Source organism: Erinaceus europaeus, chromosome 20, assembly GCF_950295315.1.
Source record: "Erinaceus europaeus chromosome 20, mEriEur2.1, whole genome shotgun sequence".
Lineage (NCBI taxonomy): Eukaryota > Metazoa > Chordata > Mammalia > Eulipotyphla > Erinaceidae > Erinaceus > Erinaceus europaeus.
The window spans coordinates 40,718,133-40,731,964 of NC_080181.1; the positions used below are offsets into that span (position 1 = coordinate 40,718,133).

At 44.7% G+C, this 13,832-nt stretch overlaps 1 protein-coding gene across 1 annotated transcript in view; it reads left to right on the plus strand.

The window, feature by feature from the left end:
• The window catches only part of ATP10A (ATPase phospholipid transporting 10A (putative)), a 170,820-nt gene extending 157,682 nt beyond the window's left edge, over window positions 1-13,138 (plus strand). Inside the window, exons 16-21 of the mRNA XM_016189712.2 lie at window positions 2,051-2,176; window positions 7,516-7,716; window positions 10,889-10,969; window positions 11,049-11,153; window positions 11,874-12,061; window positions 12,194-13,138. Of these exons, the coding sequence (XP_016045198.2) occupies window positions 2,051-2,176; window positions 7,516-7,716; window positions 10,889-10,969; window positions 11,049-11,153; window positions 11,874-12,061; window positions 12,194-12,755 (1,263 nt within the window). The 3' untranslated portion in view covers window positions 12,756-13,138. The remainder of the gene's footprint in view (window positions 1-2,050; window positions 2,177-7,515; window positions 7,717-10,888; window positions 10,970-11,048; window positions 11,154-11,873; window positions 12,062-12,193) is intronic.
• Window positions 13,139-13,832: the final 694 nt, after the last annotated feature.

Below are 13,832 nucleotides of genomic sequence, written 5' to 3' on the forward strand. Positions count from 1 at the left end.
GGTACTGTATATTTCACAGGAAGATATAGCCCAGCTGGAGTGTGTGGGAATGCCACACTCAGAGAGGGTCAGTAGGCTTGGGCCTAGATTGGGAGTAGGAAAGAGTGCTCCAAAACTTAAGAGGCTGTTCTTTTTTTTTTTTTTTTCCGAATGAATGAATGAAAAAAAATTTTTTTAATTTCTTTATTGGGGAATTAATGTTTTACATTCGACAGTAAATACAATAGTTTGTACATGTATAACATTTCCCAGCTTTCCATATAACAATACAACCCCCACTAGGTCCTTTTTTTTTTATATTCATTTATTTTCCCTTTTGTTGCCCTTGTTTTTTTTATTATTGTTGTTGTTGTTATTGTTGTTACTGATGTCGTCGTTGTTGGATAGGACAGAGAAATGGAGAGAGGAGGGGAAAACAGAGAGGGTGAAGTGACTCCCCTGCAGGTGGGGAGCCAGGGGCTCGAACCAGGTTCCTTACACTGGTCCTTGCGCTTTGCGCCACCTGCGGTTAACCCACTGCACTACCACCCAACTCCCTAGAGGGTGTTCTTAATCGCCTGCTTAGAGGGTTTCCTAGGATTCTCACTAGTTGGGGTCTTTTAAATATGCATATGGGAGGGAGCCTGGAGTTGCATGATAGGTTCACATGCCTGAGGCATTCAGGCTGTGGAGGCAGCTAGGAATGAGCAGTGCTCTGGTTAAAAAAAAAATAGCTTAGAAAGGAAGTGAAGGGTGGTTCCAGGAGGTGGCATACCTGGTTAAGTGCTCATATTACAGTACACAGGGTCCAGGCCCAAGCTCCATGGTCCCCATCTGCAAGGGGAAAGTTTCATAAGTGGTGAAACAGGATTGCAGATGTCTCTCCCTCTCCATCACCCCTCCTCTCTCAATTTCTCTGTCTCTATCCAGTAATAAATGATTTGTTAAAAGGTAGTGAAGGCAGAAACAGAAAAAAAAATGGGCCAAAAATATAGATATAGATAAATATATAAAGTCACCCCCTATCTGTGACTGTGGGAGAACTACTGTAGTTTTCAATGGAGGGAATGAGGACAAAGAACTCTGGAGGTGGGAACGTTACAGAATTATCCCCCTCTCAACCTGTACTTTTGTAAATCAATAGTAAATCACTAATAAAGTTCAAATTAAAATAAGTAAAAAGTATTAAGTATGTGAAAATTCAGTCAGTTACATTTATTAATAGTTCCCTTGAGTAGTGCCCAACTTTGCTGTGCATGTGACCAAGGTTTGAGCTGGGCCTCCACCACACTGAAGGAAGATATGGTGCTATGATATCTATCTACCTATCTTAAAGCAAAATTATTTGGGGGGCCTGGCAGTGGCACACCTGGTTGAGCACTCACATTACAGTGCATGAGTACCTGGGTTCAAGCCCCTGGTCCTTACCTGCAGGGGGAAAGCTTCACGAGTGGTGAAGTAGGGCTGCAGAGTCTCTCTCTCTCTCTCTCTCTCTCTCTCCCACCATCCCTCTCTCTCTCTCTCTTTCTCTCTCTCTCCCTCTCTCTCTTTCTCCCTCTCTCTATCTCTTCCTCCCCACTCAATTTCTTTCTGTCTCTATCCAATAATAAATAAATATTTTAAAAGAATTATTTGCGTGGCCAGGTGGTAGCATACCTGGTTGAGCATACATGTTACAATGTGCAAGGACCTGGGTTCGAGTTCCCAGTCCCACATGCAGAGAGAAAGCTTTGAAAATGGCAAAGCACCGTTGCAGGTGTCTTTCTGTCTCTCTCCCTCTTTGTCTTTCTCCTCCTCCCAATTTCTGGCTGTCTCTAACAAATATAATAATAATAAAAAAACTTTTAAAAAATTATTTGAAATCTTAACTGGGTTCTATAATGATAGCCCTGACCTAGAGTGTTTGTTGAAAGTAGATTTCTTTGTCACTGAAGGCGAGAATAAGGAAAGCAATGATGACACAAATCTTCTCTATTCATGCTCACATCCACTTTTGCCTTGTATTTGGGTGGCACAAGACTGTGGGCAGAGTGAGGCACCCTCAGTAACAAGATCTTGTCTCCCTCTTAAGGCAGTGATGGCCAGTGACTTTGCGGTACCGAGATTCCGCTACCTCGAGAGGCTCCTGATCGTGCACGGACACTGGTGCTATTCCCGACTCGCCAACATGGTGCTCTACTTCTTCTACAAAAACACAGTAGGTATTTGGCACCAGAGTTTCCAATTCAGAGGACCTGTCCTGAGAGTCATGGGATGCAGCCAGCTGGTCACCCACTGCTCATCAAAGAGCTCTGTCCTCCTTGATCTTTGTCTATTTCCCTTAGACCTCTCCTGACTACTACTCTGCGGGTCTGTGAAAGGTCAAACAATAGTGTCCACTTTAAGCTTTAGAATGAGAGGTGGATTCATCCTGATGACCATGCCTGGGCACTAGGTCACGCAGCCAGTAAACATTCAAGGCCACATTCAGCCCTGTTCCATCTGGCTCCAGCTCCCAGACTCTAAACCATTCTGTCAAGGTGTTCCTCACAGATGCAAGAAATTTTGGTGCTTCCTCTGGAACAGACAGGAAGCCAGATGGAATTCATAAATGTGATTGGCAGACAAAAAGTCAGAATGAGAGGACTTATTCTAACACTGTGACCCTGATGATAAGTGACACATCTCACTGGGTCAGGAGGTCTAGTCCCTAGGACAGGATCCTGACTATGGGCCAGGCAGGAAGGTGTCTTTCTGTCTCTCTCCCTCTCTGTCTTTCTCCTCTTCCCAATTTCTGGCTGTCTCTATCCAATAAATAAATATAATTTTAAAAACTTTAAAATATTGTTTGAAATCTTAACTGGGTCCTGTAATGATAGTCCCCTACAGAGGGGCCTCAGTCTGTCTTTGACTCCTCAGGAAGGTCAAATCCAGACCCTGTTGAGTTGAGGACAGTCATTTCTCCAGGGTACTGATCGAAATAAGACCCTAGTCCATTTCCTATTCCTGGCTTTCTTTTAACTCTTGGTTCCTTTGTTATTTAGTCCTTACTGGACAAGTTATTTTCCCATAGTCTTCCAGGATGGACAACACCTGTAGCCATTTCAAAATTCTGTTCTGTTTATAGCTAGGTACAATGATTGTGCTGAGTAATGGCTAGGTTGCTTCTTGTCTTCTGCCTCAAGTAGGTTGTGCTGAATGCACAAACAAGGAAACAAAAACAAATATACTCTTGGAATAAGTGACCTTCCAGGGAAGTATATAAATCTATCACAGTGGATACCATAGCTCCATGGTCAAGACCATCTCATATACTCTTGAAAAAGAATAAAATAAATGGAACTCTTTTGTTTTTAACTTCACTCCCATTTTTAAAATCTCTATCCTGGGCTGAATGTTGTGCCTGCTTTGCTGTGCATGTGATCAAGGTTAGAGCCTGGCCTCCACCAAATGGAGAACACTTTGGTTCTGTGATATCTTTCCTTTTTTTCCTTGGTCTGTCTTGTCTCCATCTGAAGACACTTGGACCAAAGCACTGACATCTTCGTGATGAGGTGGGGAAAAAATTCTCTAAGCTAACTAAACTGCCATCACTATACCTTCTGTGTGTATTCAGAATTGTTCTAGAGGCTTGGAACTTCTATCTTTTCTCATCCTCTTCTGGCCCTTTGGTCTCACTCACTTTTTTTTTTTCTTTATTGGGGGAGTTAATGGTTTACAGTCAACAGTAAAATACAGTAGTTGATACATGTGTAACATTTCTCAATTTTCCACATAACACTAACTCCTCACTTAAGTCCTCTACCATCATGTTCCAGGACCTGAACACCCCCATACCAACTCCAGTTCAAGTTCCACTTTGTGTTTTCCCTTCTGTTCTTATTTCTCAACTTCTGTCCAGGAGTAGGATCATCCCATCCATATTCATCCTTCTCTTTCTGGCTTCTCTTATTTAACATGATTCCTTCAAGCTTTATCCAAGATGAAGTGAAGAAGGTGAAATCACCATTTTTAATAGCTGAGTAGTATTTTATTGTGTGTATAGACCACGACTTACTCAACCGCTCATCTGTTGTTGGATACCTGGGTGGCTTCCAGGTTTTGGCTATTATAAATTATGCTGCAATGAACATACTCACCACACTTTTATGAAATATCTTCTAGGAAATGACTACAGATACTCAGGATTAAGCAGGGTCTGTCTAGCTTGATGGGCAGGTCTTGGAAATTCATACTGACTAGGTGCTGCCTGGGGCCATATTCATAGAAGGCTGTGCTGCCCTGGCCTTCACCTCATCACTCCCTTTGTCCCCTCTCCCTGGCCATGGATGCCCAGCTCAGAGGTCCCAGGCACACAGTTGCACCCAAGCTCTCAAAGGGATGAATGGCTCTGTGAGTATAACTAAGTGAGGATGGGCAGGGAGCAATCCCAAACCATTTCAAATGTTCCCCAGTGTTGCAGTCTTGGGCAACTTATTTACTTCATATAGATTTTGCTTTCTCTTGAGTGACTTGTTTGCTTCCTAATGATTTTGTTTTCCTTTGAGTTCCTTATTTGCTTTATATGAGTTTTGTTGTCTTTTTATTTTCTCCTTTTGTGGAACTAGGGTCTCATCCATGCTCAATTTTGCCACACTGAGACACTTTATTCATTCACTTAGAGCCAGAGACAGAGAGAGGGGACATTACTATAGGACCAGAACTGCCTCCATTGTGAATTTGGTTTTCTTTATCTAAAAGCCAAAACAGTGTGGGCTGGATGACAGTGCACTCGGTATGTGCACATGTTACAGTGTGCAGGGACCTAGGTTCAAGCCCCTGGCCCCCACCTGCAGGAGGGAAAGCTTTGAAAGTACTGAAGCAGTGCTGCAGGTGTCTCTCTGTCTCTATCCGTCTTTACCTCCCTTACCCTCTCAATTTCTGACTCTCTCTACCCAATAAATAAAGAAAATAAAAAATGGTTTAAATAAATAAATAATAAAAACCAAAACATGGAAGCTGGACCCTGATCTCTGTAATTCCTAATTAAAATGTATCTGACTTGGAATGATATGAGTAATGAGGACTGAACCCTCAGACATTGTAGTTTTGCATAGTGTCCACACAAGGTGAGCCAAGCCTGCTGCCATGAACCTGTTCTCTCAGAGGGGATAGGAATGGGGGAGGGATGGAGAAGGGGCACCAGTTTCTATTCAGCTCGGGACCTCAGTTAATAAGCACTTAATCAAGGCTGGTGCGGTGGCACACCTGACTGAGTGCACATGTTACAGTGCACAAGGACTCAGGTTCGAATCACTGGTCCCTACTTGCAGGGGGAAAGCTTTGCAAGTGTTGAAGTGTTGCAGGTGTCTCTCTGTCTCTCTCTCTCTGTCTCCCCTATCCTCTCAATTTCTGGCTACCTCTAGCCAATAAATACATAAAAATAATAAATAATTTTAAAAGGGCTTTCAAAAATAAGCATTTAATCTACTCAAGAAGTTCAAGGGTAATCACTCTGCCTCCCAAAGTGTGAAATTCATCAGTTTTAGGAGTAAGTTGGCCTTCATTTTCCAGAGAAGAAAAGTTTCCATAGCAACAGTGGTTTGTAGAGCAAGTGTTTTGGCACTGCAGGGGGAAAAAAAATCTCAATTATCTGAGTGCTTTTCCTCCTCTGTTGCTTGACTCTGCTGCCTCACCAGTGACTCATTAGGCCAGGCCTGTGGGGGCGGAGGAGGAGAGAAAGTGAGCGTGGGAGTGAGAGAAGGAAAAAGTCAATCAGAGATTAGAACAGGACTTGGGAGGGGATGTGTTATTGCAGCCTAGATCAATGCAGACTCAGGTTTCCTGTGGTCTTCAGAACCAGCCATTTCAGGTGGGATCAGAGAGGCTGAATAACTGAAGTCCAGGTCTGACAATAGGCAGTGGCTACAGCAGAGCCCAAAAGTGGACTGTCAGCTGTCAACGGTTCCCTCCCGGGACTGTCCTTCAAACCAAGACCCACATGCAGCTGAACAAGTACAGTCCATTACTCATACCATGATCAGAGTCATTGTGTGCCGTGGGTCTCTGTTTCCTATACACTGACCCTATCTGAGCTTCAAACAGGAAGTAACAGTCAAGACAGCTGAAAACCACAGCACCCACACCATGCAGGATGCTCTTGTGAATGCTTCAAGTTCACTGTTAGTCCAGCTAAGGAAGTACCCTTTCCCAGACAAGCAGACCAAGGCAGAGGGGAATCAAGTGATCTGAGCAGTGCTCAGCTATTAAAAATTATGCACTCACCTTCCCCTCATACTGGATGGAGCTTGAAGGCATTGTGTTAAGTGATAACGTGTTAATCATGTTAAGCTTATCGCCAGAAAGAGAAGGATGAGTATGGGATGATCTCACTCATGGAAGAAGTTGAGAAATAAGAACAGAAGGAGAAACAAAGCAGAACTTGGACTGGATTTGGTGTATTGCACCAAAGTAAAAGTTTCTGGGGGTGTGTGGGGGGTGCATTCAGGTCCTGGAACATGATGGTAGAGGAGGACCTAGGTGGGGGGTTAGAGTGTTTTGCAGAAAACTGAGAAATGTTATGCATGTACCAACAACTGTATTCACTGTTAAGTATAAACATTAACCCCCCTCTAATGAAAAAAATTTTTTAATTCTTCAAAAAATATAAAATTAAAAAGGTCTGCAGAATCCCCCGGATAATGAGTGTAAGAATGCTTTGCAACCACTGAGCTGCCACGTCCTCTTACAAACACATTGACATCACTGGTATGAAGGGCCAATTGGATCCTTGCCTTAGGGCTGGAGGAAGCTATTTGAGCATTCTCCTGCGTGGCCACGTAGAGTAGCTGTGAGATCCTGTAATGATGTCTCACCATGATAAGGTGTGACACAGGATGCTAGCTCACCCAACAGCAGAGTAGCCAGCTAACAGCAGGTCAGTCTAGGCAGCAGTACTTAAAGCTTTGTCATTAACGCTGCCACTGTACCTGTTTGTGCTTCCCCAGTGGGAGTCTGTTCAGTGCTAGAGCTCACTTCTTGTATTTGTAAGGTCAGTGGGTTTGATGCCCCCGGTACTGCATAGGATGAAGTAGTGCTCTGGCCTCAGTGTGTGTGTGTTATCTCATAAAATAGCTATCTAAAAAAATAATAAAATAAAAAAGCATGTAACTGAAAAGAGGGGCAGGATTCAGGCTCTAACTATGGGTAGGTTAGGTTTGGGGGAGTCACAGCAGACGGGTGTCAGGGAAGAAGGCATGATGGATGGCATACACAGTTTTCCTTCTCCCATGAAAAAATGTTGAGTGCCCTAGGCCCTTGGCTGTTGGGTCTTTATTCTATTTTGATCATCTGTGCCTCTTCAGCTATATATAAGGGCTGTCTCAGGGAATCTCTAGTCTTCCATGTTTAAGGAGACAAGGAAGTACAGGGGAAGAGGAAAGAGAGACAGAGGACAACATGAGTAGGCCAGTCTTCGGGGGAAGTTGCTGCCGATAAGTCAGTCATGAAGGTAAAGCTGCAAACTCCTCAGTGGCCACTAAAACAGTGCTTGTTCCCATTCTCCCTTTCTGACTGCAGATGTTCGTGTGCCTCCTGTTTTGGTTCCAGTTTTACTGTGGCTTCTCTGCGTCCACCATGATTGACCAATGGTATCTGATCTTCTTTAACCTGCTCTTCTCATCACTTCCCCAGCTCGTGACTGGGGTGCTGGACAAGGATGTGCCGGCCCAAGTATTGCTGAACAAGCCACAGCTCTACAAGAGTGGCCAGAACAGGGAGGTGAGGCTCCTCCCATGCCCTCTGATCTCCAGTCCTCCTGCCCTCCAGAGTCAGCTCCCTTGAAAAGACGCACTGGAGGGCACACCTGGTGGAGCACACGTATTACCATGCTCAAGACCCTGGGTTCAAACCCCTGGTCTCTACCCATAAGGGGAAGCTTCACAAGTGGTGAAGCAGTACTGCAGGTGTCTCCTCTCTGTGTGTCTCCCTCCCTATCTCTGTCTGTCCTGCAATTCCTCTCTATCAAAGAAAATAAAAAGCCCCCAGGAACAGTGGAGTCATGCAGGCATTGAGCTCTAATAACTCTGTTGGTAAATAACTAAACAAATGAAATCCTGGAACAAAATTGTTAAACTTCGAGAATCTGACACCTTGGAAAAAAAATAAGTTGTATTGGGGCCAAGTAGTGGTGCCCCTGGTGAAAAGCACATAGTGCTAAGTTGAAGGATCCAGGTTCCAGCCCCCAGTTCCCCATCTACAAGGGAGTCGCTTCACAAGCAGTGAAGTAGGTCTGCAGGTGTCTCTCTTTCTCTTTCCGTATCTCCACCTTCCCTCTCAATTTATCTCTGTCCCATCCAATAAAATGGAAAAAAATGGCCACCAGGAGCAGTGGATTCATAGTGCTGTCACCTAGCCCCAGCAATAACCCTGGAAGCAAATAATAATAAGTTGTATCTGTTCAGCTGTAAGTTCATAGAATGAGGTGCTTGTAATAATATGCATATATCCAAGTTCACCAGGAAGTCTGATAAAATCACACAGCATCCATATATCAGACCTCAGTAAAGCTTGACAAAAAAAAATGGGGGGGTAAAAAAATTATAATGTAGTGATGTGGAAACTCTCCACAGCAAAGTCCTCAGGTGTCCAAGGCAAGTCCACATAGAATGCCATCTAGCTCATGCTCAGTCTCTTCAGCCCAAGTGCAAAGATGTTACCTTTACAGTCCACCCACCCACCCCCCAAATAAAGGAAATTAACCAGAAGAGTAACCCATAGGGAATTCATTGAAAGAACAAGTAAATACAGATGTGAACGTATATTTACATCAATACACCACACAGATTGACATGCTAATTACCTGCTATTCCCAGCCAGCCATTTTAAGTTGACCTTCTCAAGAGTGCTTTTCTAGGGTGCTTGGAATTATTTGGGAATGGAGTCCCTTAATCTCCTGTGTGCTAATCTCTAATTCAGAATTTACTTACTCACAGTAAGTGAGTGGGTAAATTACATTGGGTGGATTGGCATTGGTTCCCGCTAAAGCAGCAGTGCATAGTAGGAGCAGCTAAAGGCCAGGCACATGGGAGGTCCTTTGTTTGGTTGTGGGCCACCTCTGTGAATTCCTCTTCTCATCCAGACCTTATCTCCTCACTCACTGTGGGGCGGAGCTTCTGGGAGTTGGGTGATGAGCAGGAAGGGCCTGCTGGACCCTTGATTTCATCCACTGTGTCTTTCCTGCAGACCAAAGCTATCTTGAGTAGCACCAGATACAAATCTGGTCCCACAGATAATGAGAACTCAACTAATCCTGTCATTCTTACATTTAGGGAGAGAGGAGAGAAGAGAAGGAGAGATGGAGGAAGAGAGGAAGGGAGGCAGGGAGGGAAGGAGAAATAAAAGGACTTTTGGGGGTCAGGCAGTAGCGCATAGGGTTAAACACACATAGCACGAAGCACAAGGACTGGCATAAGGATCTGGGTTTGAGCCCCTGGCTCACCTGCAGGGGGGTCACTTCACAAGCGGTGAAGCAGGTCTTTCTTTCTCTCCCCCTCTCTGTTTTCCTCTCCTCTCTAGATTTCTCTCTGTCCTATCCAACAACAACGATAATAATGATAGCAACAACGATAAACAAAAGGGAACAAACTAGCCTCTTATCCTATGGTTTTGGCAATGTTTCCTTTTTGTAAATAAAAAATAGCTTTAGGAGCATTGGATTTATATTTCTATATAACCACAATCTAATTTTAAATTCTAATCACTTTGGGGTAAAGCGTATGCACATATCAATGTGAATCTATACTCCCAGAATTAACATACTATTGTAAACTAATTATAAACCAGTTGTTTGAAGTATTGGGGTTTTTCTTATTATCTTTATTTATTGGACAGAGACATCCTGAAATTGAGAAGGTAGGGAGAGATAGGGAGGGAGAAAGAGATAGAGAGAAGGTAGAAGGTCTGGCTTCTGTAATTGCTTCCCCGCTGAACATGGGCGTTGACTGGTTGGTCCATACTCCCAGTCTGCCTCTCTCTTTCCCTAGTAGGGTGGGTCTCTGGGGAAGCTGAGCTCCAGGACACATTGGTGGGGTCTTCAATCCAGGGAAGCCTGGCCAGCATCCTGGTGGCATCTGGAACCTGGTGATTGAAAAGAGAGTTAACATACGAAGCCAAACAAATTGTTGAGCAATCATGGACCCAAAGCTTGGAATAGTGGAGAGGAAGTGTTAGGGGGGTACTCACTGTAAACTCTAGTGTACTTCTGCTTTCAGGTATATATTTTGCAGTAGTTTATGGATACGTGTGAACATAAGCTTTCTCTCACAGAAACTGGTGTATATCTAGGTTATGGGACTTTGTTAGAAAGTGAACCACCTGAGATGAAATTAGAGTGTACTATAAAAGGAAAGGTCTCACCCGAGTAATGAAGCTGAAGGGTTGTCATTCCACTCGTGAAGTCTCTGGACACAGTCTGAGGTGAAGTATGTTGAGGTGGCAATCGTTGCGTTGAGCTATAGATTTTTTAAAAATATTTATTTATTCCCTTTTGTTGCCCTTGTTTTATTGTTGTAGTTATTATTGTTATTGTTATTGGATAGGACAGGGAGAAATGGAGAGACGAGGGAAAGACAGAGAGGGAGAGAGAAAGAAACACACCTACAGACCTGCTTCACCGCCTGTGAAGCGACTCCTCTGCAGGTGGGGAGCCGGGGGCTTGAACCAGGACCCTTACGCCGGTCTTTGTGCTTTGTGTCATGTGCACTTAACCCGCTGTACTACCACCCGACTCCCGAGTTTTTTTTTCCAGAGCCCTCAAGGACTTCCCTTTGTGACAAACCCCTAAATTAGCAAGTTTCCCTTCTATGCTCAAGTCATGAGTGTAAGTACACATTGGAAAGTAACTGGAGAATGAGCACTTGCTGTAATCTCTGTGTCTGTGTTTATGTCCCAGGAATATCAACCACTCACCTTCTGGTTAAACATGGTGGATGCTGCTTTTCAGAGCCTGGTTTGCTTTTTCATTCCATACCTGGTAAGTTAGCAGAGGGCAAGGGTTTCTTCCATCAGCTTCACACAGGGAGCCACAGGCACAGAACCCCGTTGTCTTTCAGGCCTACTACGACTCAGACACAGACGTCTTTACCTGGGGAACCCCGATCACTGCCATCGCACTCTTCACTTTCATGCTGCACCTGGGTATTGAAACCAAGACCTGGGTAAGTGCCTGACCTGGTCCAGAAGGTGCTGTGGGCCCCACTTGTCCCTGCAGAGTTGCTGAGCTCTAAGGAGGCTGTGAGCAGGGGAGAAACTACAAAGATGGTCTCCCTCTGATGATTCTGGTCAGTCACATGGGCTCCAGTCTCACCTGCTTCTTTCTTGTCCTGTTTCCCCTCCTCTTCCTCCACATGCTCTTCTTCCACACTGAGCCCCAACCCCCATCCACTAACCATTATAATTCCCAGGTCTCCAAGGCCTCACCATTCCTTACCTGCCACCATTGCCAAAGGTTCCCTGTTTCCACTCATCCATGAAACTTCACACCTAGGGGTCGAGGAGTAGTGCACCAGGTCAAGCGCACATAGTGCGAAGTACAAAGACCTGTGCAAGGATCCCAGTTCGAGCACCTGGCTCCCCAACTGCAGAGGGATTGCTTCCAAGCAGTGAAGCAAGTCTGCAGGTTTCTGTTCCTCTCTCCCCCTCTCTATCTTCCCCATCTCTCTCAATTTCTCTCTGTCCTTTTAAAAAATTCACACCCACTCACAGATAACCAATACATTTTTTTTAATTTCTTTATTGGGGATTAATGTTTCACAGTTGACAGTAAATACAATAATTTGCATAACATTTCACAGTTTTCCACACAACAATACAACCCTGATAAATTTTTTTTTAAAGTAAAATAAAATTAAAGCCCTTCTTTTCCCTTCCCTCCTCAGACCTGGCTCAACTGGACAGCTTCTGGCTTCAGTGTCCTTTTATTTTTCACTGTGGCTCTGATTTACAATTCCTCCTGTGCAACGTGTTATCCTCCATCCAACCCTCACTGGAGTATGCAGACACTGCTAGGAGACCCTTTGTTTTACTTGACTTGTTTCTTAGCGCCTGTCACAGCATTGCTACCCAGGTAGGTATTGAGGACCCTGTCCTCCAAGTCCTAAGTAAGTGCTCAGGGCTCACTGTGTGTTTTCAAAAACTCAGCAGACTCAAAGGCACCACGCAGGAGTGTAACTTACTGATCTGTGTGCGTTTCTTCCAGACTGTTTTGTAAAGCACTACAGGGGAGCCTTTGCCCCAATGACCTTCAGAAGGGGCGTCAGTTGGCCAAGTCTATCACTGCCATTGACACATTTGTTCAGGAAGAACTGAGAACTGAGTCCTCAGAACAGAAGAAGAGAAGCACATCGGCCTGCCCCTTTCAGGACAGCATTGCACAGCCAGCCTGCCCCACCAAGGCCAGCGAGGAGCCTCATGCCATGGCCCTGAATGTACCACTGAAGGAGGACACCCTGGTGGAGGGGCTGGGCAGACAGGCTCCAGGGTCCTCCATGCCAGAAGAGGAGGAGGCTGTTCTGGAAGAGCATCCAGGGAACTCCAAGAGGAAGCCTGTGAACACTGGGGGGACGGCCCCCCTGTCGTCCATCTTCAATCTGCCCAACTTCAGCTCCCTTAACTGGATCTCCTCCCTTTCGCTAGTCAGTGGGCTGGGAAGTGTCTTACAGTTCTCCCGAAGTAGTTTACAGATGGAAAAACAGGACAGTGACTTCCTCCCCAGCACCCCTCAGCCAGACCAGGAACTGCAGGCCACCGACTACTTCTAGAAGCATCTTGCAGAAATGACGGCGGACGGCAACAGCAGTGATGAAAATCTTGAAATGCCGTATATATACATATATACATGTATGTATATATGTATATATATTGCATAGATGTTAATATTATTTATGTTTCTGATTTGCACAGAAGTGTTCTAGTGAGATGTATTTTATATGTTTCCAAGGATAACATAGGAAACAAAAGGTACCAAAAAAAAAAAAGGAAAGTATATTTTTTGAAAATTCTAAGCAGAGTCTATTGAAAAGAAAAAAACAGAAAGAAATGAGCTTTAACGTCTATAAAAGTTTAAAGAAAAGCAACACTTAAATAAATTTGTTTAGATTTATTTTTTCATCTCATAAGAAAATACAGTTTTGGTTTTCTTCAACATGTGTGACCTTTGCTTTCCCCAAGTGTCAGTGTCTGTGTGCAGCTGGGAGACACACACACACACACACACACACACACACACACACACACACACACACACACACCCGCCATCCCAGGTGGGTGGCAGAGGGTGGGGGAGGTAGGGGTGATGACTGGGACCGCAGGCTGGGCTCCATTTCATCCAGAATTGAAAGTGTAAGACCTGGGAAAAGCACGTGACTCGAGGTCATTCCAGAGTCCAGTCCTATGCAGGCCATAGTCCAGGTCATCATGCAGAGGCCACAGCCCCTGCTTAGGTCCTTACATTCAAAAATTAAGCAATAAACAGCCTTTGCTTTGCAGGGAGAGTGGTTTCCAGTGTTGTGTGAGGCTGTTACTACGTGACAAGCAGCAGGTTTTGGGTTCCCGGGGTTGCTTTCTCTTGGTGGAACCTGTAAAACACTAAAGGAAATAGCTGGATGACAGGCAAGCCACAGGCTGTGACACTGGGTAATACCACAACTCTCTGCTCCAACTTTTGGCAATCTACCTAGGAAAGCTAGGTGACTCCTCCTCTCCTTCTCCTCCTCCTCCTCCTCTTTCTCTCCCTCCTATTGTTCAGAGTGGTAGGTCTCATACATGCACAATTTTATGCTTCTGGTCACTTTTTCATTTAAATAGCAAGGCAGAGAGAAAGAGAAACAGACACCCAA